At 47.1% G+C, this 27217-nt stretch overlaps 1 protein-coding gene across 5 annotated transcripts in view; it reads left to right on the top strand.

Moving 5' to 3' along the window:
* Positions 1-16999, top strand: part of ADCK1 (aarF domain containing kinase 1) — a 79809-nt gene extending 62810 nt beyond the window's left edge. For 3 of the 5 annotated variants that reach the window (XM_039552698.1, XM_010393425.3, XM_010393431.3), the window contains exons 7-11: positions 589-705; positions 10117-10266; positions 10515-10712; positions 14374-14567; positions 15996-16531. In XM_039552698.1, coding sequence (XP_039408632.1) covers positions 589-705; positions 10117-10266; positions 10515-10712; positions 14374-14567; positions 15996-16167 — 831 coding nt within the window. In that variant the 3' untranslated portion in view covers positions 16168-16531. Of the gene's footprint in view, positions 1-588; positions 706-10116; positions 10267-10514; positions 10713-14373; positions 14568-15995 lie in introns of all 5 variants that reach the window. The other 2 variants (XM_039552696.1, XM_039552697.1) reach the window with 1 other exon arrangement.
* The last annotated feature ends 10218 nt before the right edge of the window (positions 17000-27217 follow it).

The raw sequence follows: 27217 nt of genomic DNA, 5'->3' as shown, positions 1-27217 counted from the left end.
CTCCCATGGTTTCTGTGACAAGTCCCTTATTTGTGACACTCCATTTTTCTCCCAGTTCAATTGCAGATGGCCTAAGTATGCAGGGTTTGTCAGCTCAAAGGCATTCGTGTTCCAAGGGGCTCTGCGGAGATACAATTTATGACGATGGCTTGTAATTTTTAAAGCTGCGTAAGTGGACCCTCTGCGTAGCAAACAAAATGCAGTTCCTGTCTAAAGGAGCTGAGTGGATGATTCAGAAACTTGCAATAGGTACTAGTTAAACTGCCCAGCTAGAGGAGCTGCAGAGCAGGTAAGAAAGTTCTCAGACATCACTGGGAATGGGAGGTGGTCAAAATCCTGTAGAGTGTGGCCAGAAATGTTGCATGAGATCAGGTTCTGCTGTGGTTAAATCAGTGTGTTATCCTTGTACACATTGCTGCTGTCCTGGGGAAGAGGCTGATAGATGGATTTACCTCTCTTGTGCTCATCAAAAAACCAAGTCCTCACTTCAGCTGCTTCCAGTTTTACTCCTTTTTTGTGATTTGTGTGATACATTCTCCTTCCCTTCCCAAGCTGTTGCTTGACCTAACCCATCTGTTCCTGTTTCAGGTCCCGAGGATCTACTGGGAGCTCTCAACAAGGCGCGTCCTTCTCATGGAGTTTATGGAAGGGGGACAGGTGAACGACAGGGCCTATATGGAGAGGAATGGCATCAACGTCAATGAGGTAGTTTCTCAGCCGACTCTGAACTGGGCATGGTGGGCAATGCAAAACTGATGTTGGCCTTGGTGCAAAATGGAGGCTGACAAGACAGGATGGGATGGGGCAGAAGAATAAGCACACAGAGATGTGAACAGAGCAATCGATCTGAGAGATCTGTTCTTGTGCTCCTTTGAAAAGTACATAATCCCTTTTGGGGAACACTCTCCTGTATGCTGCAGAGCTAGGGGCATCTTCAAGGAGGCATATGCTCTTACATTAAAGAGATCGTGGTTTGTTCCAAGATGGAAGTTCCTGTCACCCTAAAGGAACAACTTCAGTTTCTGATTATTTTTATCTCATGGACTTTGCTATTAAGAGAGATTTGAAAAGTTCTGTCTGTAGCAAAACATGGTCAGCTCCATTCATCTGGACAAGTCAGCTGGTCCAAAGTAAGAGAGTTGTTTCTTTGAGTGAGTTTATCTTATACTTCTGCTATAGGCAGGAGTCAAATCTATCTCACACGCGCAGATAGGAGAGTGAATACTCCTCAAGTCTTGAAATAGTCAGAAGGGCTTGTTTTGATGCATTAATGAAAGGACTCTTGAGCAATATGTACATTTAGATTTTGAGCTGCGCTTCCTCACAGATCTCAGGCAGCAGATCCATTCTGGGATTGAGGTAGCTAGCATAGCGTAGCTCCCTGGGATTTTCTTTGAATTTTCTCAAACTGCTGGAGATAGCAAGGTTGTAGAGCAGCAGCTAATTTCAGTTCTTCTAACTTGCAGAAGCTTTTGCTTGTGATGGGAGCAATGTAGGCTGAAAATTTCTGCTAATTTTTTTGCTTATCCATGCCTTTGGGAAGGTTGTTTCGTGATGACTTGGCACAGTATGTTCTGTGCAGAAGTGAAATCACGTATTTTCTTGAGTCTGAGCTAGTCTCTAAATGATAGCTAAGAAGTAATTTTTAAAAAGTTGTCAACAGACTTCTACTACTGCAAAGTATAAGCCTCAGAGAGTTCTGGCCATCTGTCAGGTAGAGAATGTTACTCAGCTCAGTGGCAGGACTGAATTTTCTTTCTTCCTTTTCTCTTCTTACCCCCTGAAATTAATGATTAACTTTTACTCATTGCCAATAAAGCAAGGTAGAAAGGAGGGAATACTGAGCCTGTCAGAATCATGTGATGGGAAAAGAGGTCTGTTATTATGGCCACAGTAAGATGAGGTAGGGGCAGTGCTCACCCCAGACTTCTCCTGCAGCAAGGTGCAGCAGATGGGGACAAATATTGCCTGGGTTAATTATTGGCTGCTGCTGTCGTTGCCCTGGGTAAAGGACTGCATGGCATGGTGGGGAGATGAGCAAAAGGCAGCAGACACTGAAAGGAGCATGAGGAGGGGGTTGCAAAACCGTAACCTGGCTTATAGTATGACAGCAGTCTTGGCTTTCAAGAGATGCATGAGCTCCCTATAAATCACCCGTATCTATTTATTTTATCAATCCCTCTATCAACTTACTCCATTTTGTTTTACGGTGTGGAGGAAGAGGAGTCTTCACTAAGCAGGATTTCTCTTTTGTGACAATGCAGCCTTGAAAAGCAAGCTGAGCCTCTCTCCTCTAAATGGAAAGGATCCCTGAGGTGAAAGCTCCCTTCAAACCAGGTTACTGACATTTACTTAATACCGTCTGTAGCAGGATTATCATTAAAGCTGCCCAAAAGCACATTAATCTCTCTGGATCCGTCCAAGTGCTGGATTGTAATGGCATTTAATCAGAGAAGGCTTTGATTTCTAAAGACAAGTGCAAACACTGAAATATCTGCCTGTGGAGCAGTTACTTATTCATGTACAAGTGTAGCTGAGGAGGAACATACAACTAGGATATTGACAGTGAAAGGGAAATCTGGAGAGGAGAGTTATCAAGGATGAGCTGGCAGGAATTTTAAGGGAAGGCCAGAACATGGCAGGGCTAAGAAGGGGGTGCCTGGAAACTGGTCTCTTCCTATTTCAAAACGTAAGAACATTTGCAGTCTTGGTTGGGGAGGTATATTTGGAAGAAGTCAGTAGGGCGGGGAAGAGAGAAAAATTAGATTGAGGGGCTCTCAGGGGATTTGTAGCATACTGTATACAGGAGGAAAGTAAGGATAGCAAGCCTACTTAGAGCATGGATTTTTAAAGAAGATCCCAAATGGCACAAATGCTCCTTTTGCATCCATTCTGATTATACCTGATTAATTTAGAGAGACCTTATTTGTATACAAATCTTAACATTATCTTTGGTTTTCCACATGGCTTCTCCGTGTCCTTCCTTGTGCATTCTCTGCCTGTCTCTGCAGGGGCTGCTGTATCAGCAGGCTGTAGGACCTGTGGAGCTTCCAGATGCGGTCATGGCATGTGGTGTATTGCCTCAAACTAACCAGCCAGCTCAGGTAGCCAAGTGAAGAGTCCCCATGATCACCCTGATTTGGATTTGAGTCAAGGAAAGGAAATGATGCCATATACTTCAGCTTGCTAAGAGCCTGATCATGAGCCATGGTTGATTCAGAAGTTAGGAAAGTGTTTTGTCCAGCTGAGAATTGGAAAGCAAACAGCTAAGGTACTTAAGATGAGCTACTGTGTGCAGTTATTTCCATCTGTTACCCCATCCTACTGTGGCATTTTGCTTCTTTCTGTTACTAAATGGGTTCTGCACTGGAACGGTATCTCTTAGCTCAGTAAAGAGCCCAGTACCTTCCTGTAGCTGACAGCTTTGCAACTTGAAATATGCTTTCAGTCTGGGATTTACCCTTCTGCCAAGAGTCAGGAGTTGTAGCCGTGTAGCTGCTAAAATTTAAGTGGGATTTCCCAGGGTGGGATCCTTTTGTCAGCAGTGGAAACCTCTCATGTCTCAAGTATTTGTGCTTCTAACACTCAAGTGTTAGATGAAGCGGAGCATGGAGAAGAGCACTCTTTCTGGGGAAAATGGCTATTCTTGCTCTTTGTACTTGCTGAGTTAGTCTGGGGAGAGGTTTCTTTGCAGATTGTCCTACGTTTCATCTTGTCTAAAGCTTAGTGAAATTCACAAGGCACTGATAAGCAAGAATAGTGACCTCCAGTATTTTCAGCTTTTGGACTGTGCACAGACACCAGGTAAAAAGAGTTAAATTACACACAAACCTGTTTCTAACTGAAAGTTGGTTGACATCAATGTCAATCAATTGCTTAAGACTCAGCAAGATGCTTTACATTAAATTCAAGGAAATACAACTGCATTTAAAGCCAAGAGAGATGATCCCCATGGTCATTTTGGGTCTGACAGAGATGCAAGAAACAATTAAAAAAACAATGACTAGTCTTCTCTAGGTGTGTCCCTTTGAGAATCTGTGCAAACTTGCAGAGTTAGTCCCTCAGTTCCCTGGGTGGATGAATCATAAAGTTTCTCCCCACTTAAATGCCATGGAAGATGGAGCATTGAGCATGAAAATAATTTCCTGAGTCCCCAACAGAGAGTACAGAACTAGTGCTAGGAGTGCACTCCAGGAGTCCTAAAAACTATTCCTGTGTCTTAATGATATCAAGTGTGTTCAGACATCACCTTGCTGTGATGCTAGATGACTGTGTAGTGATAGTACTGTCTAACAGCACTTTTGATCCTCACAACTGGATCACAGAGGACAGAGTGTTAAATAAAATCTCTACTGTGACCACCCTAATCTGCTGTGGATAAGAGCCATTTTGGAGCAGAGACACAGAAGGCTTCAAATTGTGGCTATTGTCCATTCACACCCTTTGCTAATTTGACACCAGTTTAATTGGGCAGAATTGCCCTAGCAGGATTAAGCAAACCCTTAGATGATGGCTGTAATAACAACAATGAAAGCAAGCAAAAACCCAATACAGTCTTCAATCCAATTAACCTTCGATTAAGGTTCCAAAATCAATGCTATTATTTTGGCCGGAGGAGGTAATACTGAGCCCTGAGAAATGAGCTGCACAACGACCTTTACTTTTAATGAGATCAATAGAAGTTAGTGTCGCCATCTCTTAAAATAATTGGCAAATATTACAGCCAAATTAAGGCCAGAGACTAGTATCTGCTCCTGATCTAAAGAGACAGTCACAGATGGAGGTGGGACAGGAAGGGATGATGCCCTATCAGGCAGTTTCATCTAGGACTTATCAGAGGCAAGGCAGTGAGATCATCTCTACAGGACTATGACACAGTATTTTTTCCTTTGCTTTTCTTCTTTATGTCAGTTAGAGGCATGGAGCCAGAACCACTCCAGCTTGCTCACAAGTCCAGGAAAGGATCAGTGACTTTCCCCAGATAAAACCAGGCTGGTTTGTTACATTGCAGCTAACCATGAGCATGATATATGTGCTTTTTACTGTAGGAATACTCACAAGCTCAAATTTGCATGCATTCTTTCTTTTCTGAGAGATTTCTTGCGTGTTGGTGTTTTTAAAGATACTCATTTGTGATGAACTTTCTAGAGTTCTGTTACTGTCACATCGCTCTGTCAGTGGATGTGCTGATTTGTTAAGGGGAGAGTTGCATACAGGGGCAAGGGTGACAGGTTGTCTAGGCTTTCAAAACTGATGGCAGCAATATATTGTGGCTGTGTACATATACAAGAAGAAATATATCACTGCTGGTATCAAGCTGCACTACAGCTTGGGATCCTCTGAATTAGATGACAGAAATGCAGTAGGTGTACTTATTAAAATATTTGGTACGCTGGATATGACTCCATTAACTAGAAAAAGTGGGGATTAGTAGGGAAATTGCAAAGTAGGTGAGAAACTCGTGGAGGCAATGGTGGACAGAAATTACCATAGTGGAGTTTTGTGAGGTTTGCTCTTCAAACAGATCTTACTTAACAAATTGGTGATGACCTCAACATAAACAGAACTGTATCAAGGAGATTGTTGATGACACCAGGCTGGGAGGTCTGACATTATGGAGGAGGACCAGAGTAGCAATAGCCCTTGTTGGCCTTGAGGACTGAAGTAGTAGAAAGGGATAAAAAGGAGCAATGTTGAGTGAAAAGTCATGTGCTCGAAAACTAATGAGAAGAGTTTCTTAAATAAACTGGGAGTTTGTCAGAGAGAAGTGCCATATTAGAATTAACTTTAGGATATTGGTTGCAGTGTAAGTGTGTCTTTCTTATGCAGTGGAACTGTGCAAAAGGCAGATTGACTCCTAGGACACACCAGGTGAAGGAGCACCCTGTAGAAATGGGGCAAATTTCTGCTGTTTATTATTCTGATTATTATCTGACTGGTCGACACATTGGGATAGTAAATACTGGAGATGAATGGAACTAGTTAAATGCTAGGATTATGCTAGCTAAAGAAGTATTTAAACTGAACATCGTTAAAGTTAGGCTGGGATTTAGGGGAAAGGTTCTGACCATCTAAAGGGTAAATTTTTGGAACTGCTGACAAAGTTATACTTTCTGTCTCACATATTTCCAGTGAATTTGGCCAGTTTATAGAAAGACTGTGATGCTGTACAGTAACAAACCTTAATGTCTTCACTGCATTCTTATTTTCTTCTGTATTTGTTTGTAACTCACATAGGATGGTTTGTGACATGTAGCATCCTTGCCAGATTGATACATGAAAAGCACTTCTTGTGCTTAGGTTGGTGAAGAGTTACTCCTAGGTCGGGCTGTTATACAAGTATCTGTCACTCTGTTGTTTGATTGTTGTCAGCAATCTGTTTATTCCTCAGCTCTGTTTTTTTTCAAAATGAAAACATTGGGCTGAAAGTGTGGGGTTTCCCTGACACCGTGTCATGGTCATGTTGCATAATTTGGCAATGGCAGGTTGGTATTTGCATTGACTGGTAAGGCCACAGGCTCACTTGGTGACTGTAGTCATCATATTCTGCTGCTGCACAGACAGGCAAATTTAACTTCTTTTAGGCAATAACACACCCTCTGGCAATAGGCAAGGACATGCCTCTGGCCAGACCTAGAGCCTGATGTCATCCTGATGTCATCCTGATGTATCAAGCTAAGCTCTGCTTGCTGATTAGCATAGTTTTTGTTATGCCTAAAATATGTGTTATGCCTAAATTATGCCATTCATGATTACACCCGCTTCTGCCTAGTTGTATTTCTTGTAGCACATACAGAACTACAAGTGCTTCTGTTTCCTTGCTATTCAAACCTAACTGGTAGACTGTTCCTCCTCTGCCATTCCTTAGCCAGCTTTGGAATCTTCAGCTCTCTTTTAATCTTTTTCCCAAGTAAATGCCTCCTGCATCCTGCTCATTTATTTGCTTTCTCTGAACTCCCTCTGTGTAGTCTGCATCTCTTGTCTTAATGAGGTGTCTGGAAGTGAATGCAGAATTCCAAGAGTGATTATTATTTTTTTACAGTGTGCAGCAGAACAATGCTGAGGGACGCTGGTAATGATAAAGACCTTGTTTTGTTGGATGATAAACAGGGAAAGGACTGATGACCTCTCTGTGTCATAACAAAAAGCCTGTGTGTTAACTTTGGTCTTTGCTTCTGTAAATCATTGCAACCTTTTTTCTAATTTGTGATGCACCTTCACCCTGAGGTCTTACACAGCTGAAATGCATGCTGAATTCCTCCCTTCTCCTGAGCAAAGGTTTTCATAAGTCTGTTTTCTCATGTCACCTAGCTGTGTTCTTCCAAAGTGAATTCTGTAGATATTATTTATCCAGTGGCCTTCTCAATAAGGGTGGAATAAGGGCCCGAAGTGACAAGGCACAGTACTGAAGAATTAATGTATATAAAGGTTTCATATTTTTTTCCTAAACTTTTTCTCAAGAAATGTGAACTTCCTTTGTCTGAATTACAATGATAGGTTGTTATTCATATTACACTCTAAGACCTAGAGTGTAAAGCTTCCTATTTTGTTTAGAATTTGGCAGTATTGTTACTTTCTATCTTAATTTATTTTGTATCCCATTTTAGAGGTATGACAACAAACAAAACTATGTGAAAATACTTTAGTGTGCACCACATCTCCATGGTAAATTTTTTCCAAAAGTGAAGACTGTTTATATGCTTGTGTCATAAATCCCTGTAAAATATCTTTTGTATGCTAATGAAATAGTACAGAATACATTCATATGTCTTAAAGAAGCCATGAAGTTTAGTTGAAGATACTGGAGATACTCAAGGTTGCATGTTGGGGGAGAGGTAAATGTAAGTACAGCAGGGAAGAGAGAGAGGATGGGGATCTTGCAGTGAACATTGTCTTCTACCTGTGACGCAGCGTGTGGGTCTGAGCAGGGCTATGACCCCTCTGTTTTCATGGGAGGATGGGAAGACGGATCTCGAGCTGCTTTTGTGTTGCATCATGGGCTGCAAGAGGCTATGACCATAGACCTATTTAGTCACCTTTCTGCTGATGGTGACTCAGGAGGGGGGACCTTCTCTGCATCTGGAGCTTGCAGCCATATCATAAGATGCTGTTATGAGGGTGGCATGGATAACTTGGTGAGAGGCGTTTTTGTAGGATCCTAGGATATTTGGGGTTTTGAAGGGAACCTCAGGAAGGCTTCTATCAAATCTCCTTCTAAGGCAGGGTCAGTTATGGGGTCAGACCAGCTTACTCAGGGTGTTAGCTAGTCAGCTCTGTGAAACCTCTAAGGATGGAGATTGCACAACCCCTTCAGCCATGACCAATCAACCGGTTTGTGGAACTGCCAGCCCTTGTCTGGACTTCTGTTCGATGGGTATGAGGCATCATGTTGGACCCCAGATTGTCCTCAAGTCCTCATTTTCAATAATTCTGTGCTTTTCCATGCCCCTGAAGGACAAGCAGCTGAGACAGCGAGGGCCAAGCATGGTTAGTCCAGTGTGTGCACCAATGTCAGGATTGATGCTGTGATCAGTCATGATGTCGGAGTCCATTCCTTCTGGTGTACAGGTCCCTGGGAGGCTTTGTGAATGAGTGACATGATGGGCTTAAAACAGACTATTTGGCACATCCTTGGACTGTCAGCAAGGGCTACTCATCTCTTCTAGGAGATCACAGCACCTGGTACTTTGGTCCTATCTAATTTTAGAGCCTGCCGATCAAGGAGACTTGTAAGGGTCACTTCATGGCTCTGGTGATCTCTGCCAGTGATTCAGAGGGGAAACATCACTCCCCTCAGTCAGTACTTAAAATAACACCTGCATGGTGTTAGGGAAGCTGCACTACAGGAGGTCATAGGGCTGTGCTGTGCTGTCTGTGTGGGTGAATCATCTTGGAGCAGGCCAGCATTCCCTGTGATTCAGCAGTGGTTCCAGGTCCCACTTGAGGGACAGAGGATTGTTTCACCTGATCATACTGCTGTCCCTGTTGGTGTGCTGCAGGAAGGGTTCTTGTTCTTTCTCCTCATTTGTAGTTATTTGGCCACTATTCATAATGAATGCTCTTCTTAGAGGTGGCCACATTTCAGAAGTGGGTAAAGCAAGCCCTTTCTTGTCTGTCTGGTTTTCTGCAGGATGAGCTGTCATTACTATCCCTGTTACCTCTTCCACCACTTCTGCTTGTGGGGACAGCTGCCCCTTTGCTGCTTACATAGTGTGTCTGGAGATAAGCTTGGAATGATTTATAATGGCTGTCTTTTAATTGCTTATTCAGCACTCTGCTGTGGAGCACTGTGCCTCTCTGGGATGGCAGGGAGGGCTGGTGGTGGGATGGCAGAGCAAGGCTGCTGTGTTAGTGCGTGGCAAGGGATTGATCCCGTGCCCTGGGGATGTTTGCTTGCTCCTAGGACATTTTTAACTTTAATAACATCTCTTGGTGATAAGGAGCAGTAGTGTGGAGGGACACAGCAGTGACAGGGTGATTTAAACAGCTTTTCTGTGCTTCTTCATCTTCACAGACATTGCAAATCAGATTAGCATGCGTCTCAGAAAAGGAAGAGGGAAAGTGGGGGACAGTGTGATGAGGGAGGGGAGAGGGAACCCATGTTCATTCTGGTGAGGAGACTGAGAGGCTGAGTGCCCCCCACCCCTTCTCCACTGTGTCCTGCTGCCATCCATGGATGGAAACACCTGAGTATTCCTCCATGCAATCTCACCCACCCCGGCAGCATATTCCATGCCTTCCCTGTGAATGTGTATCTGCCACTATCTGCTGTCCTACTTTCCTCCTCATTATCAGAAACCCCATTCCTACCCACAGGTACTATCTCTTCTTTATGCTAGACAAGTGTCCTTAAATAACCCCAGATCCCACAAACACCTTCATGGTGCTCCCTGGATGGATCCTTCCCTGAATGCCCTGAACCACCCTGCTGCCTGTAGATGCCAGCAGCCACCTTGTGCATCCATCAGTGTGAGGAGCTGCAGGAACTCTGCATGGGGACATCAGCATGTACAGACCCTTGCTCCCTGTAGGATTGTCACATGGAGGCTGCTTCCCCTCCCCGGCAGGCACCCTACTGTGGGTGGCAATCTGTGACCATGTCTTGTCTCCTCACAGATCTCTCGCAACTTGGGGAAGCTCTACAGCGAAATGATCTTTGTGAATGGCTTTGTGCACTGTGACCCACACCCAGGCAATGTGCTAGTGAAGAAATGCCCAGCCTCTGGCAAGGCTTACATTATCCTCCTGGATCATGGGCTCTACCAGGTATGTAGGTGTGACGGGCTTCCAGGGCCTTGTGAGGCTGCCTTTGGGCATCAGGCTGAAAGAGCACACTCAGCTGGAACCTTGCCCCTCTAAGCACATATAAATACATTTTTCCTATTACTTCCATGACCCTCCAATGATATTTTTTGACTCTGAAATGGAGGACAGGGCACAGGTAAGGGGTGCAAGACTTTTCTCCCTGTTTCCTGTCCTCTGTGGCCTTCTGGGGACCATGTCTCCCTTCCCAGGTGCTGAGCGAGTCATTCCGCATGGACTACTGCCGCCTTTGGCAGGCCCTCATCAAGGCTGATATGAAGAGGGTGCAGAAGTACAGCCGACGGCTTGGGGCGGGGGATTTGTATCCTCTCTTTGCCTGCATGCTGACTGCCAGATCTTGGGAATCTGTCAACAGGGGCATTGGCCAGTCACCAGTCTCTGCCAGCGAGGTAGGTCTTGTGTGTCTTTCCCTAACATGTGCCCTTGCTTCTCCTCAGGTGCCTTTCTTTGTTAAAATCACTTGCACCACTGAGATTACAGCAGTGCTGGGCAGCCCCTGGCAGCTCTGTAGCAATTTCTGCTTTGATAACTGAGCTAGAAAAAGCCAGGACTCCTTCTGCAATGTGTTTCATAGTGGCTGAATTTAATTTCCTGGATTCACTTGTCATGGGCTGCTTAAATTTTTATAATATTTGAATACCTAAGTGTTCACCGTTTCTGGCTGGGGAAACATTTTTAGATTGTCCTTTTCTTAAAAAATTGTTGAATGCAGCTGTGCAGGAAACCATCAAGGAGGCTAGGATAAGGTACAGGAGACATAAAGGTTTGGTGGGAAGACATGAGAAGGATAATGCATTATCACTATTCATGTAAATGACTATCAGCACTGATATAAACTCCTAAAAACCCCTGGAAATTACCTCCCAATCAAAAACCCTATTAACTTGGAGTCAAGGTTGCTTAACTGCAGATCCTGTCAACTCAATCACTGCAAATCTGGGAAATTGCACTTACATTCTCCACCCTTTCATAGCCACACATGCTGGGATCCTTCTCACGCCTCCTCGCACACCTGATACACACATAGCCCACCTTAAGAATAGTAGCAGCCCTGCCAACTGTGCTATTTCTAGAAAGGAACTTAAAGTGATGTGATCCAGCCAATGGACGAATGTCTGTAAATAGAAGTGTGTTGTATCCTATGGTTTGCTTTTATCTGCACATATTTATAGTAGAAAGGATGAAGTTCATTTAAGTAGTGTTATAATATTGTCCTATGAAATTCTCTTCTAAAAGTTCCTTCATTTTGATGGATGTGGCAGAATTTGCTGCACTGGCTTGCTGTTATCAATAGCAATGAGTAGGTCAGATACCTTGGGTAATGGACCCCTCCCCAGCTAGTAATTTGATTGGTTTTTATCTGAGTTAATTTTCTGTACATCAGAAATAATATAATGACTATCTAACAGATCTGTGCTTATCTGGTGAGTTTTGTAGCTGGTAGCTCCAGAAAAAAATTCATAGGTGCCAAAGCAAATTGGCACAGCGTTGACTCCAATCCTACCAGGCCAGTGTTGAATCTGAGCTAGTGAGCAATGTTTATTCCCAACTTGCTTTTGAGGGTTACACCAGGGGTGTAGCTGCAGCCTCATGGTACCCTGTGTGTGCTAATGAACTTTGTCATTGAGTTGAATTGCGTGTATGGAACCAGCTCTGTTGTCTTTGCCTACATGACACAATTAATGCTGAAACTAGATAATCCTGCAGCAGATAATGGGGAGCTGAGCAGATTTGCTGTGGCATTAGGAAATGAGCTGCTGCTTGCCCTTACTTTAGAGGTGAATTTGAAAGATTTTATCAGCAGCAAGAGCTGAGCACTGTGTAGGCAGGTACCATCAGTGCAGAGCTCCAGAGAGTGTGCATGAGGATGTATCAACATGACAGCAGCCTGTGAGACAAGGAACCAACCTTCCTAAACAAAATCTTATCTGTAGTACTGTACTCAGTCTGGGGCACTGCATCTTGAGAAAGGTTTGATGAAACTGGGGAAGTCCAGTAGGAGTCTACAAGGACTAGTGGCCAAGCAGATGCAACCCTTGAGGTAAGTCTGAGCAAGTTAGGTCAGAAAAAAATCTAGAAAAGGCAGGTCAAGAAGAGTTGTAGAAGTGATTTTCAAATTTCTTGAAGAGAGCTGCAAGCAGGACAAGCAGTCATGGGTTTAAGTTTAAATTCAGCTAAACATGAGAAAAGCCAGATCTAACGGCAAAGCAGTGAAATGCTAGTGCAGATGGTCTGGGGAGGTTTCAATTTGTGTTACTGGAGAGTTTTAGGTGCAGGCTGGGCAAATGTAAGAGGATTGCCGTAGGTATAGTTGTTCCTGCCTTAAGCCAGGGCCAGGCAGCTGATCGCTCAGGGTGGCTGCTAGCCTCATCTCATCTGATTTTATGATGTCTTTTGCTGCATCCTGCAGCAGCCTCAGCAGCTGCAGCCAAGGGGCTTTTCTCAGGTCCTGTGGCATAGCTTACTTCTTCCTCTGCACACAGGCTTTGCCCTTGACAGAAAATGACAGTTCTGATGACAGATCATGTGGTTGTTTTGTGATGTGGACAAGCAGCTGGAGCTAAAAATAAAAAGAAAAGAAATAGAGAAGAAAACCTATGTGTGGAAAATAATGTAGGCTCTGCAATGATGCTGGCTGGGAAAAGGGATAAGAGATAATCAGCGAGGAATTTTCTGCCAACAAATAATGGAACAAAACAATTAACATTTAGGAGAGCTAAGCATCTTCTTGCTGAAGCCTTGTGTATCTGGTCAATGATAGAAGCAGGAGGACACAAAGATTTGTTTGTCAGTAGCAAAGCAGCCATGGTGGTGTGTGAGCTGTGTACATCTCTGACCATCATGACCTGCACACTCAGTTTGTACAGGTCTGTTCCTTTATAATAAGTTTGAAGTTCACAAAGAGTGAGTGTGAGATCCCACATCATGAAATATAGGCCATCCCTCATTCCAGAGGAGAGAAGGCTTTAGAGCTGTCATTTCCCACAAAGGAGCTCCTTCCTGTAAGAAATTATTTACTGCCCCTCTGCATGTGTCCTCCTGGATTTTGGAGATTTCAGATGTTCCAGGGACTTGTCTTTGGATTTCATGTCATGATTCATGACATGGCCTCTGTAAGAAGAGGTAGGGACATGGTTTGCATATAGGATCAGCTCCCAGCTACACTGTGCTACATTTACTGGGATGGTGAGGGAAATCTCAGATCTAAAAACAGGCAGAAGAGGCAGAGCTGACTGTCTTGCATGCTCTGGTGGCTTGTATTTGGAGAGGAGCTCATCTTATGTGGCTCAGGCTGTAGCCTGTAAGTTATCCCTGGGTTCTTACAGTAGGCAATGTATTAGTTGGAATCTGGAGAACCAGAGAACATGAAGGATTGCCTTGGACTTAAACTCTTCCCTTAATTATCTGCTACTGGCTGCTGTAATAGAGGATATAGGTCTAGATCTGACAGATGACAATTTTTGATCTTTTGGGTTAACATGATGCTTAACTGCATAATGCTTTCTCACCTCTGCTGAATTGTGTCGAGGACAGAGGACTAAACTAGGCCTTGGAAACAGCTTCACCAGTATAGCATAGAGCCATCAGTTGCATGGGGCAGGAAAGAGCAAGCAGCCTGGTTGTCTTGCAGCATGCCTCCACCTTCCTGAGCAATCCTGCTACCTGCAGCTCTGCCCCTTTTGGGGCTCGTGAGGTGAGAAGTCTCCAAGGGCAGTAACGAATTCTGGTTGCTGCAGGCTGCCTAGGACCAAGAACCGAGATAACAGTGAGTGGCTGTTCTCCTGAGAGGCTATTAATACTACCAGTGAGGAGATAGGTCCTTATCTCACCAAGGGACAGATGGGATATGGCAAGAGTGATCTGTGCTGTGAGTGCTGTGCCCAGTGTCTGCAGGAAAGGAGGACAGAGCTCTTTAGCTTCTGGCCTAGTGTCATGGTCTGTAAAAACACTGTCTCTTCCTGGCAAATCTCAGCTGCATCTGGACCTGGATTTCCCATGTACTCTCACCTTCTCTCTCTTTTCTCCCTGATATGACCTGGCTGGCCACAGGACATGGAGATCCGGTCCAACGCTGCTGCTTACTTGCCCCAGATCACCCAGCTCCTCAACAATGTCCCGCGCCAGATGCTGCTTCTGCTGAAGACCAATGACTTGTTAAGGGGGATTGAGTCAGCCCTGCACACACGGGCCAGTGCCAGCTCCTTCCTCAACATGTCTCGCTGCTGCATCAGAGCTGTTTCCACGTGAGTCTCTTATCCAGGCACCAGAGGTCAGACAGGGAGCAGCAGGAGCTGACTGTCCCTGTGGTCCAGGAGATGAGGGAGATCCCAGGTACACCAGGCCAGTCAGGGTCCAGTCCCACTGCAGCTGAGCAAGGCGAGCAGGACAGACCCTGAGATGGTGGTCAGATCCAATCAAAAGTCCTCATGATAAGGCAGCATGCTGGTGATGTGGCAGGTCTAAGAACAAACCAAAGTCAATCTGTAGATTATGTCCAGTGGTTGTCAAGCAGGTCCCTGGTGACAAGACAGGGCTGAGGTCAAGCAAAGAGGTCAGTATGTGACTTGAGGTCCAGGCCATGGGGCTTCACAGCAGGGCATGAGTTGGGGACCATTACTCTTACAGTGTAGCTCAGGCAGGAACGGAAGGTGCAGGTCTGAGATTAACTGGGGTTCCTGGGCCTATGACCAGAGGGTTGGGGGAGGTTCCAGGCTAGTCAGGGTCATTAAGGCTTATTAGAGGCCCCCCACTCAGGGGGCCTGACAAGCCTCTGACTTGACTTCTTGGCCTATTACTCTTAGCTGTGGGTCTTGTCCCCTCATTGTGGTCCTACCTCTGCTCAGTTACACATCTCAGCCTTTGTCTACGCTGTTCTCACATCCATCAGCCTCTCCAGATGACAAACCTGTCACCCTGGGGCTGGGGACAGGGATAGAGTTGGAGGCCTTAGGTTAAGGGTTTAGGATTTGTCCCCCCAGAGGAGGGGAAGGGGCTTCCTGCCCGTTACAGGCATTACCACTGGGTGGTATTTGTGGGTAGGATAGATCTGCAAGTTCACTGCACCCTGATTGAGGGAATTGGGCTGACTGAAGATCAGGCTGATGTTTAAAAGCCAGGAACAGGAGTTGTGCAAGTGATTTCCATCTGTGAGTCTTATGAGTCAATGCACTTCTGCCTCAGATTCCTCCTCCTTGCAGATGAAATAACACTTATTTCTCAGGCTGATGAGGGACCTATGAATCCCAATTAGCCCCTGCTAAAGAAAGGTGGAGAAATACTTTTCCTGGAATCTGTGTGTCAGGATTGCTGGACTCTTACAGGTGTGCTACCAGGAAAAGCAATAGGAGTGTGCACCTGTCCCTGTGAGCTGAAGTGAAGCTGGGCATAGAAGCAGAGGGCTGCCATAACCCAGGATCACTATGCACAGTGGGAAGAGAACTGAGTTCACAAGGGAAGCAGGCTGTCTCTCCTGCCAGATTCATTCTAAGAAAGGCAATCCCCAGCTCCTCAGAAGCACTGCTTAGAGAAAATCCCTGCTTCCTGGGGATTCTCCAGATGGCAGATATTGCCCACCCCTGGGGAGGGTCAGTTGTACGGATGATGTAGGACAGGCCTCCTTCCTCCTGGGCTGTTTCCTGCTGGATCTAATGCAGCTGTTTCTCTCATTCTAGGTACCAGAGGAACAAGAGTCACTCGCTTTACAGGAGGGCCCAGATCTCACTCGCAGAAGCCCTAAGCCTGTGGCAGATCAACTTGTATGAACTCTTTCTGTGGCTGAAGGGGTCCCAGCTGGGGAACTGGGTCATTGCTCTCCTGAGACGGATGCACCATTTCACATACTGACATGAACTGGTGGGAGAAGCCTGGGTGCTCCCTCCCTCCTTTCTGCTCTCCATGGCACATTTGCCTTTCTCACTGTTTCTGGTTTTGGGTCTTACTCCACATCACACACTGCACTGTCCTTGTCTTTTACAGCATTAGCTTCCTCTGTGGTACAGAGAAGTTGAGTTGGTACCAGAGCCCTATTGTTTTGTGGTTTAGGAAAAGTAGGTGCATGATGCCTTGTGTCAGGAAAGACAGGAAAGTATACTTTCTTTCCTCATTTGTGCAGTTTAAATTCCACTTAGATTCTAGTGGGATCGCACCAGAAGCAAATACCTCTTTGACTCTTTCTTAAACAATCTTAAAGAATTTAAGAGAATCCCAACCCTACCTAGAATGCCCCAAAACATTTCTCAGACCCTCAGAGAGAGGTGGTAAGTCCCTTTAAAATGCAATAGGGTTTATATTAGTTTGTACAATCTCCTTAGTCTGATTTCTGTTCAGGTGTGTAGAAGGTTTCTCAGACTACTGAGGCCTTGTGGAAAGCTGTCACTAGGGTTTTCTCTTCCAGCACCAGGGAAATAGGACTCAAATGGTAAGAGTGGTAGACTGGGAGTCTGACTTTCTAAGGTTCATCTCCAGTCCTGTCAGCCGGTGCCTCTGTTTTTGGACTTCTCCTGGCCTGTTTCCTTGCAGGTGAAGTGGGAGAAGAGGACAGTGATCTTGCCCCTCTTCTCAAATTCAGGGGAGGCAGTAGGAATGACAACTCAGGGCTCTGAAACTGCTGGTAATGTATGTGTACTGTACAATACTTCCACACAACAAAATAAATGAAGACCTTTGGGGGAGGGATGCTTGGCTGTGCACTAGAGTTATGTTTGGGCCTCTATCCTAAGTCCTGTTTCCACAAGTGAGTGATGCCAGGCAGTACCGGCAATTTCTTGTAAGTAAAATGTCCACTTGGTCTTTCCTCTATCCAAGAGGTTTGTACCACATCTGAGTCCTCTGGTACTGCATCAGATGTGTGTTGGGATGGAATGGAGGAGCAAGCATCTTTCTGCTGGGAGGACACCTCACACCCTGCTGCCCAGATCCATGCTGAGCCTGCGTCCTCCCTGCCTGTGGGAGTGCGCTGCAGCACATCCGTGAGATGTCACCATCCCCATGCCACACTGAGCACTTCACCTCGTCACAGCCTGTGATATTTTACTGCTCCGGCCTCAGACAAAAACCTGCCATTAGCTCAGTGGTGCAAGTGACAGGTCTGATGGCTCTGACTCTGCAGTTGTGGGACAGCTACCAGAAAGTCTCATCTAGAGGCTTGCTTTATGGGAGACATGTTTGAGGTACTGGGAGACATCTCTGCTGCTTGTAAGAATTCCTTTAGCCAGGAAGGGTGGATGGTGGTGACTGCTCACATCATCTCAGCTTTTGTCATAAACTGTCTTGGTGAAAGGGGACATGAAGGACAGGATGGGAATGTCTCTCTACTGTCAGAAAGCTTGCTAAGCTGAGGGTTACTCAGGCGCCAAGCTGTGCCTGAGAGCAAGCTACAAGAAGGCCATTCACTCTCCCAGTTCCCATACAATTTCCCAACTTGCACGGATGCGAGACCCCGCCTTGAAGTGAGTTCATTTGCTTGGGAAGGAGTGGGAAGGGAAGCAGGGCACGGAGTGCAGGTGAGTGTGTGTGTGTGAGTCCCTGGGGAACCAATCATCTTGCTGGCTGTGCAGGGAAGGGAAGGAATATAATCCAGAAAAAGTACCTGACTGCTGGTGGGCTTGGGCATGATGGGTTAGGGACTGCAGATGTACAGACAGTGGCTGTGTACACGCACAAGCATGTAGGCAGAGCTGGCTGGCTCAGGACTCCAAGAGGTGGTGTGTGATTGGCAGAATTGTGGATAGGGTATTACTGAATGGGGGCTTGAGGTCTCTTTGTGTAGTCAATCACCTGATCCTGGCATTAACTCTGAGCCCTTCCGACTTTGGGGGCAGCAGTAGGAGTGATGTGCTCTCTGATCTTTGCTAAGAGCAAAAAAGAAACCCTGGTAAGACTGAACGTCCTTGCAAAGCTTGTTCCTGACCCATGCAATGACAGGTCGTAGATTCCCTTGACTTCTCAGTTGTATGATGGCATCAGGGAATGGAGTGGTGGTAATTGCAGGATGAGATTCCTGAGTCGACAAAGAGTCACAGGGGCCTTGGAATACTGGGCCTGCAGCCTGTACATGACTAATCTTTGCTCATCTGAGCAGTCTGGCTGAATCACTGCCTTGCTCAGGCACTTACAGCTGGTAGGCTGGCCAGTATGGGCCTGACTTGTTCTCATCACAAGTAGAGCTCCTTTCAGAATGGTGGCCTGGTGTGCCTTGTTAAAGTCCCAGAGACCCTCTAATAATGGTCACCAACTGCATATCCTCGCCTTGTAGCTGCCTCTGCAAATGCCTTTGCCTGTTCATGGCTGGATATGCTGACCAGAGCACTGTCTGGGTCTCTCATCTGTGAGTGAAAACTCATCCCATGTTTAGGCCCTCATTTCTAGAGAATCCCATGTTGTGGAGAGGCTCCCTGCAGCTGGCATTTGCACTGGCTGTCAAGCTCACAGTGTACTCTCAACTATGCATGTTCTTTCAGTCCTTAAAAATCCCACCACATGACTGCTAGTTCTGCTACCTGAGGAAGGTCCTGACTCTAAAAGTGGTAGGGAACCAGCAGCCCCTCAGACTGGTTTCTGGCAGTGTACAGCAGGCAGAGAACAGGGTATATTTGGCAGAGCTTTGTCTATTGACATTAGTTTCTGCTGGGAGGCTGTGTTGCAGTGTTAGCAGAGGGACTCCTCCATCAGTTGTGCTCAGCTCTCACCCTTCCCATAGTCAATCAACGAAGGTTTGTCTTAGGAAAGTACAAGCAAATACATGGAGTTTGACCCTTTAACATTTCTGCCTTGTCTTTTTGCTGAAAGCTCTCAAAGGTGAATGTGCTAACAGGGTTTTGAAAAGACACTTTCTCATCACAATTTGCAGTTGTCAAACATGGGTAACCTGGATCAGCTCTGTGCACTTGGCCTCTCCTTCCAACCTGCATTTATTGTTGTTTTCACCACCAGCAAACACAGCTTCTGCTGTTTTGCTTGCAGGCAGCACATGGGTTGCTGTCTGCCCAGCTTCATCTGTGAACAAAATGAAGTTTAGTGCAGACACTAAATGCTGACCTTGCAGCCCATCAACTCTTTCTCAGGACTAACATGGGGGTAAGAGCTGGGACCAGAGGTGCAAAACTGATGGGTATCTTTCAGCTCCTGTAATACGAAGTACTGTGTTGTAGCCTTATGGGATCACCAATCCTAGTGGTCTCAGATGTGTTGGGAAACCAGTGGACATTTCATCTAGCACTTACATGTACCATCATTACATCTGCTGGAGGTGGAAAATGGGGCAGTCAGGGAAAGTGAAGTTGCCATGCAAAACTTCAAGAATCTCAGGTATGAAGTGAACATGCTTTTGCACATCCAGCTGAAGAAAAACCAGAGAGAGCATTAGTCCAGGCGGAACAGCATAGACTTTGCCTAGCCCATCTAGTGAATGCTAATGATGCTGAGTGGGTGGCATATAGATTTGCAGATCAAGGCTGCATGGTGCCCTCTGCCATCTTGCAGGGCATACAAACCTCATGCACTTGCAGTGTAGAAGCTTTGGAATGAATCACACCCTGCTTCCCACAGCATATGTCTTTTGAACTATGACTTGTATGCAGCTTGTCCAGCGTCAAAGTCATTCCCCTCACAATGACTCCCCCTTCCAGGGCATCACTTGGCAGGGCTCTTCCCCCACCTCCACTGTGCATCCCTGCGTCCCCCGGTACTATTCCCTCTGCCCCCATGCCCTGAGTCCAAAGGGGTATGGGCAGCCTGCTGGGTCCTGGAGCATGCAAGAAGGTGTCACACATGGCGGGCTGTGCCAAGATGCCCAGCAATCAGGTGGGAATAGAGGGAGGGTGTAACAGTGGGGAAACTGCAACACACATATCAATCAACTAGGCCTGTGGAAAAGAAATATATATGGACCAGTTCCTGATGTTTCAGAGATGTTTATTTCTCCAGCTGCATGGCTGAGGATCTGCCGAGGAACTGCTACAGTCACCGGACCCGAGGGTCCTTGCCCGCGCAGGGGAACACAAAACAACCCATGGGGAACGAGGCTGACCAGGGGTAGGGAAACCCCGTGCCTCCCCTCAGGGCCCCCCTCCCAGGACCCCATGGCAGGGGGAAGGGCCCCAACATTTCACCCATTTATTTTTAACAAAAAGAGATTTAAAACTTAACATTGAAAGCAACTGGATAAACATGAGATAACAAGGACAGTTTCAAAACAAAACAAACCACCCTCCTGAGTCTTTAAATGTCCAGACAGATTCTCTGGAACATCTTAAGGCTGACAGAAGGGAGACAGGACTCTCTGAGCATGCTTTGTGGGGAAACTGAGGCAGGAGAGGGTTTCTTCCATTTGTACCTGTTGGAACTCTAAACAACAATAGTTAATTTTTTCCCTCCCTCTTTTCATCCCCCACTCAGCATTGGAAAGGGATTTTTGAGAAAACAATTGGCAAATGCATGGTTTTGTGAGGGAAACCATGGGTGAAAAAATGGATTGGGAATACACTGGGGGTAATAGGACATAGGGTAAAAGGGAAAGGTGGGATTAGGAAAGGGAGACTGTAGTGGGGACTTATAATGGAGATGTTGTCTAACATGACTACAATTTTTAGCATGTATACTGCCTTTTACAGAAACACCATCAGGCCCAGTGACCTCTGATGCTTGTAACCCTTTTCTACCTTGCACAATTTTGAACTCCACCACCTCTCCATCTGCCAAGCTTGGGATGCATTTTTCAGGGTTGTTCTTTTTAGTAGCAGTTCTATGAACGAGTATGTCTTCTTGGTTCACACATCTCTCTATAAAACCATAATTTTGTTTAACATTATACCATTTTACTATTCCTAAAACCTTAGCTACAGTGATTTTTTCCTTTTTTCAAGTGGTTGCTGTTTTCTGTCTTGCTACGTTTTTGCTTTCTCTTTTGCTTTTGCTCGCTCCCATGTTGGAATTGCCAGGGTTGTCAGTGCTGCCGGGGCCATCAGGGCTGCTCGTGTCTGTGCGCTCTTCCTGGGGTCGCATTCGGGGCCGCACAGGCCGGGCCGGGCCACGCTGCTCAGCTCCCCGCACGCCGCTGCCTCTGCTCTCAGCTGCACTGCCACTGCCTGGGGTCACGCCCATGTCTTGGCTGGGCCCCTGAGTGACGACCCCCCCGTGCCCCGCTCCAGTGCGCGTTTCGGCTCGGCGCGGTTCTGCTCCGCTGCCAGCCACCGCCTGCACGCCGCTCCTCTCACGGGGCTCGCTCCACCACGCGCTGCGTGGGGCCGGGCGGGCTCCCACTGTGCCTCGCTCTGCTGCCGACGCTGCAGCTTGTGTCACTGTGCCCGCGTGTGGGAATTGCCTCACTGCTGCTCACAGAGCGCTCGGTCCACGTGGCCTGGGTCGCACAGTCCCTGAAGCAGTTTTAACTTTGCAAGGACACATCTGACATTGTTCAACAGTCTCGGTAATTAAATAATATTAATGAAAATATTCTTCCATCGGCATATATTTTGACTCAGAAATTAACTGTGTCCAAACGGTCTTCCAAAAGTCTTTGGTAAGAATTAAATCCCAAGAAACATAGAAAAAGTTCTTAAGCAACCATGCCAGGAAGTGTTTCCGTTCCTTTTGAGCTTGAATTAAGCTAAAATTTACAAATTGTTGTTCAAGAGTCTTTTCAAGTTTAAGATAAGTGTCCATATGCGGCTCGAAGAGCCAAGAGTCTTTCCAAGGTTCATCCATAGTTTAGATAGAGAATAGCAAAACGAAACAAGAAGAGAAATCCAGAGTTTACTCACAAATCAGTCGCTGTCCTTAGGGCTCGGGGGTCGTCCTGCCCGCATTATCCACCATTTGTTACAGCAGGGAAACTGCAGCACGTGTATCAAACAAGGAGGGCCATGGAAAAGAAATATATATGGACAGATTCTTGATAGATGTTTCAGAGATGTTTATTTCTCCAGCCGCATGGCCGGAGCTCTGCCGAGGAACTGCTCAATCACGGGACCAGAGGGTGCTTGCCCGCACAGGGGAACACAAACCAACCCATGGGGAACGAGGCTGACCAGGGGCAGGGAAACCCCGTGCCTCCCCTCAGGGCCCCCCTCCCAGGGCTCCATGGCAGGGGGAGGGCCCCAGCAGGAGGGATGCCTGGAGTGATACAGCCCTCAGGGCAGTCAGTGCCTTATTCCTTTCATCCCCCAACAACTGAATGGCTAGAAAGAGGGTATGGATATTTCTTCCTCCTTGGCTCCTCTCTAGAAGTGAGAGGCTGGGGCTGGCTTTTGCCTCTGCAGCCTGAGCTCTGTCCATGCCCTTCTCACCCAGGGATTGTGCTTGTCTCGGTGATGGCAAGAGTCTGTATTGCAGCTTTCAAATGGCTCAGAGCAAACAAACAGCACTGAGATAAGAGGGGTGCGGGCTGGGGCCATGCACTGTACTGGGAGGGGGAATTTGCTGGTGCTGCCAAGCTGAAAGGTGGAAGGAATGCTTCAGAGGCTCCCAGTCCTTGGGATAAATCCAGGTCTGATTGGGGCTGCTGATTCTCAAGTAGCTTGAATAGGTGTGCCCTAAGGTGAAGCAAGGTGTGTAGGGAAGAAGCAGTTGGCATCTTTGGCTTTGCTCATGACTTCCTTCTTGGTGTCCTCTGCAAAGCAGCAGAAGGGCTGCTCTCTGCATCAAAGAGCCATCTCCTGTCTGCAGGCTGAGATGAAGGTCTTGTTTTGCTGTAGGAATGCAGTAGCTCCCAAGGAATCCTGCTTCCTCTGCTGCCCCTGCTTTGGGCTCCTGAGCCACATGGCTGCAGCTTCACACCTTGAGCAAGGCTGCAAGCAGTGCTGGAGGCCAGGACCTCCAAAGCTTCCTAGGGGCCACCCTGAGCAGTAAGGTGCCAGCAGCTGACATCTCTGGGGGCAAGCTGCTGCCGCCACTCCGTGTTCACTGCCTCCTGCTGTGCTGTGTGGAGAGAGCCTGCAAGGCCCAAAGGCTTTCTGCTCCTTCCCATGGGCAGTCCTCAGTTTTGCCAGCTGGGGGGGTGATTTCTGTCCTACCCCTGTTGATGTGAGAGGACTTGGCCCCAGCTGCTTTGCTGCAGCATGGCAGTGGCCAGTGGCTAGCATGGTGTTGGCACTCCAGCCAGGCAGCAAATTGCTCTTCACAGAGCAGTGGGAGGATGCACATGATTCTGAGTGTTTGCAGCAATTAATTTTGCTAGTGAGTCCTGGGAGTTTGGAGATGGGAGGGGAGGAGAGGTAAGGAAAGGAACAGAAAAGGGAAAGGAAAGGGCTGGCGCTCTGTCAGCCCCACTGAGGCGCCTGTGGGGTGTGGGTCATCCTCCTTCCTTCAGCATCTGGCCAGGACTGTAAAAGAGCTGGACAGTAAGAGACTGACATTTAATTAATGAATTATCTGCCTGAGGAAAATTACCCTTTCCAAGAATCATATGGGTGGTGGCGACGTCACATGTTACTCTGTGAGGTATCACTAGAACTAGGAAAACCTACTGGTTGACTAACAGCCCTGCAGGAAGGGGTTACAGGGGACCCCAGGTAAACACGAACTTACAGTGGAAATCATGTCCAGGGCTACTTGTTCTCCTCCTCTGCTTGGTGGTACTGAGTCCACATGTGAAACTGTCCTCTTTCGGTTCTCTTGGTTGAAGACGGATGTTGGAAAACTGTATTGGGTCTGGTGGAGAGCACATGACATGGTCAGGACCTATTCCTATAGCCTGTAAGGGAGATGGGCTTGTTTAGTCCTGCAAGAAAGAAGCAAAAGGACGAGGTGATAATGGCTGGAGGCTCTGAAAGGGGATTAGAGCCAATCTCCTTCTGGCAGTGCCAGATGACTAAACACAGGCTGATGGCCACAAGTCACAGTTTTCAAAGTTAGGATTGAACTTTACCAGGAGGGTGGTGCAAAGCTGGGACATGTCACCCAGAGAGGATTTCCATCCTGTCTGGCCAGCAGAGTGGCTCAGCTGGTCTTCTGTTGGCAAGAGTCTGCCTCAGAGCAGGAGAGGATTCAGATCCCCAGTGGGCCCTCCCAGCCAGCCTGTTGGCGAAGCCATACAGCCATGGCATGGGGCAGGCAGGGAGCTGGCTCACATCACCATTGAGTCAGTGCTGTGGGATGAGGTTGGATCTGGGTTTCACCTTTCCCATCTCTCCTTCTGTTTCACTGTCTGTGCTCAGACGCGAGATAACATCCCTGACTAGGTCTTGTCTTTGCTTTGAAGCCCAGGCCAGGGCTTACCAACTGTTTTTGTTTGGTTCAGTTGTGGAGCTGCGTGTGAGCCTGCCTGTGCTGGCAAATGCCAGCCTGGGTAGCTTGCCTTGCAGTTTTTATCAGCCAGGCACCTCTCGGGTCCTTCTTGGGCAAAACCTGCATGTCACAGTGCCTTCTGGAGAAGAGGCAGTGGGTGTCTCCCCAGCATCCTCTTGTGGCTAATGCAGGCTTTAAACGGGTTTTAAACTGGGAGTAAATTGTACGCACCTCCAGCTGAAGGGTTCCTGAGTGGGCTGGAGGGATGCTCAATGATCTCTGTGTGATGGTAATCAGCCCCATCGAGACAGTTCAAAGCTTCCCTGACAGGGCATTTGGAGCTACACACCTGTCTGAGGTAGTGATCAGAGCTTCTGTCCCCTGCAGGAATCATGGCTGTGTGTTCATCCACAGCAGTGCCTGAGGGGGCCCTGGGCAGGACATTGACCACACTCTTACCCATGCACATCCCGATGACCCTGTGCAGCTCATGCTGACCTTGTCAAATGGTAACAACGTTTTTGGGTTGACTTGTGTGACCCAGAGAGCATCATTCTCTGTGTCACTCCAGATCAGCCATGATGTCAGAACTTGGAATGCTCTGTGCACAGCTTCCCCCTTGAGCTGCTGGCTGTAACCAGGTACTCATAACTTCTGGTGGTCTCTAAAGACTGTTCACCTAGACTGCATGAACAGTGGAGTAGGGAGGAGCCTTAGCATTTTACTATTATTTTATTTTGTTTTACTTTATTTCTGTTTGATTCAGAGTCTTTTTTGCTCAGGCTACTTTTCCATACTCTGATATATATGAGCATAAAAAACACTCAAAGTCTCTTCCTGTAACTGAAGCTCTGCTATGAAGGTTATGGGACTTGGGTCTGACCTATCAGGACAAGTCTGCACGTAAAATGCACATTAGCTGCTGGTGGTTTGCAGGCTTGCAGCTCCAGGCTCAGCATTGATGTACACAAGCTGCCCCGTGAGCCCTTGCTCTCCTCTCAACTCTCAGCCCAACAGTGCATCTAGCTTTAATAAAGCAAAGATGGAAGAGGTTACTAAATGGTAGCTAATAAACCAAGTGACATGCATGAAGCCTGGTAATACCATATTGCTCTTAAAGAAAATATGAAAAAAAAAATCATGGACATTGTTATTGCTGTCTTGTACTTCACCAAGGCTAAACTATCCATCATGCTGATAAGGCTGAAAGGATAACTTGGCAAAATAAGATGCATACATCACAGGGCAGTGAGTCCTATGGCTGCCTGTGCTGCACCCAGTCTGCGCTGGGACTGCAGTTGCTCCTCTGCATCACTGGATAAACTGGAGCAGGGCTAGCCTGTCACCGTAGTCCCTGGGAGCAAAAGGTCAGTGGGAAAATAGCTGTTCTGAAACAGACAGTTTGGAGACCTAAGCAATGAGGTGATGCAGACTGAGGATTTACTTTGGGGTACCAATGAGCCTAAAACACATTGATGTGAACTGGAGGGAGCACCAGAGGAAGACAAAGGGAAGAAAGCAGACTGATGTGGTTTGGGAATCAGCTAAGTGTGGTACTGCTGATAACTTTGCACAACAGGCTGAAGAATCAATTTTATGGGAGAAGAGTCTTGCCCTGGAGAAACCTTACTTGGCTGTTCAATTGTGTTCCCAGGAAATGAGAGTTCCTGAAGCCAGTGAATGTGATGGAGAGCTGCACAGGCTGTGTAAGGTTGCCCTTACAGCCCTTGCTGGCCGAAGGCTGTTCCCTGCAGTTTGCTCTTTCAGGTTATGTGGTTAATGGAACTTCTTCATTTTTGAGACTGCCCTATGGTCTTACTCAAGGGAGCTGTGTCCAAGGTCTTCTTCCCATGCTTTCCTTTGGTTGCTGCATTTGCTCTCTCTGCCAAGCAGTGGCTGCACAAGAAACAGATCCCGTAGGAGTCTCTGTGGGAGGGTATGGGATTGCAAAGCTGCTTGGGTGTTCCTGTGCCATGTGCAGTGTCCTTGGCACCACCCAGATTTTGCTATGGGAGCAGGTGCTCCTGTGGCCCCTACCCTGGAGCCTTCTGCCAAGTCTGGGCTGGGGAGTCCCACCCTGATGATGTGGATGGCTCTGGGTGCACTGCATAAGCTCTCTCCACAGCCTGTCTTTGCTGGGAATGGGGAAGGATTATTTGCCATACTGTGCTAAGGGAAAAAAACCCCACAAGTATACATGGTAGCAGGCAGGCGGCAGAGCACAGAGCACAGAGCAGGCTGTTATCATTGGTAGTTACATTCTTCTTGCTCAGGGGCCTACAGATGTTAGAGCATGGCTGCTGAAATGAAATGCTCTTAAACCTGGGACATAAATCATGGGCAGGACACAACACTGCATGAAGGCTGCCCCTGGCATTTAGCTTGGCCTTGTCACATCAACACCATAGCAGGGATGGTCTTCTGCACGGGATCCTGCTGGGCTGGGTCATGATCTGTGTCCATGCAAGTGCATCCTGTGGCTGTGGCAGCTCACCAGAGCCAGACACGGCTCTCTGCCTCTTTCCTTTCCTTGTTGCTTTCCCTCTGGGCTGGGCTCCCATGCTGTCTTGCCATAGCTGCAGTCAGCCCCATCTCTGGCCATTGGGGGAGGTTTCAGGAGAAGATGGAGTACCCCCTGGGAGAGAGGTGCTTTGTACTGCAGTGGCACACC

The sequence above is a fragment of the Corvus cornix genome, chromosome 5 (assembly GCF_000738735.6).
Source record: "Corvus cornix cornix isolate S_Up_H32 chromosome 5, ASM73873v5, whole genome shotgun sequence".
NCBI lineage: Eukaryota > Metazoa > Chordata > Aves > Passeriformes > Corvidae > Corvus > Corvus cornix.
The sequence above is the reverse complement of the archived record's forward strand: the minus strand, read 5'-3'. Positions and strand labels throughout refer to the sequence as shown.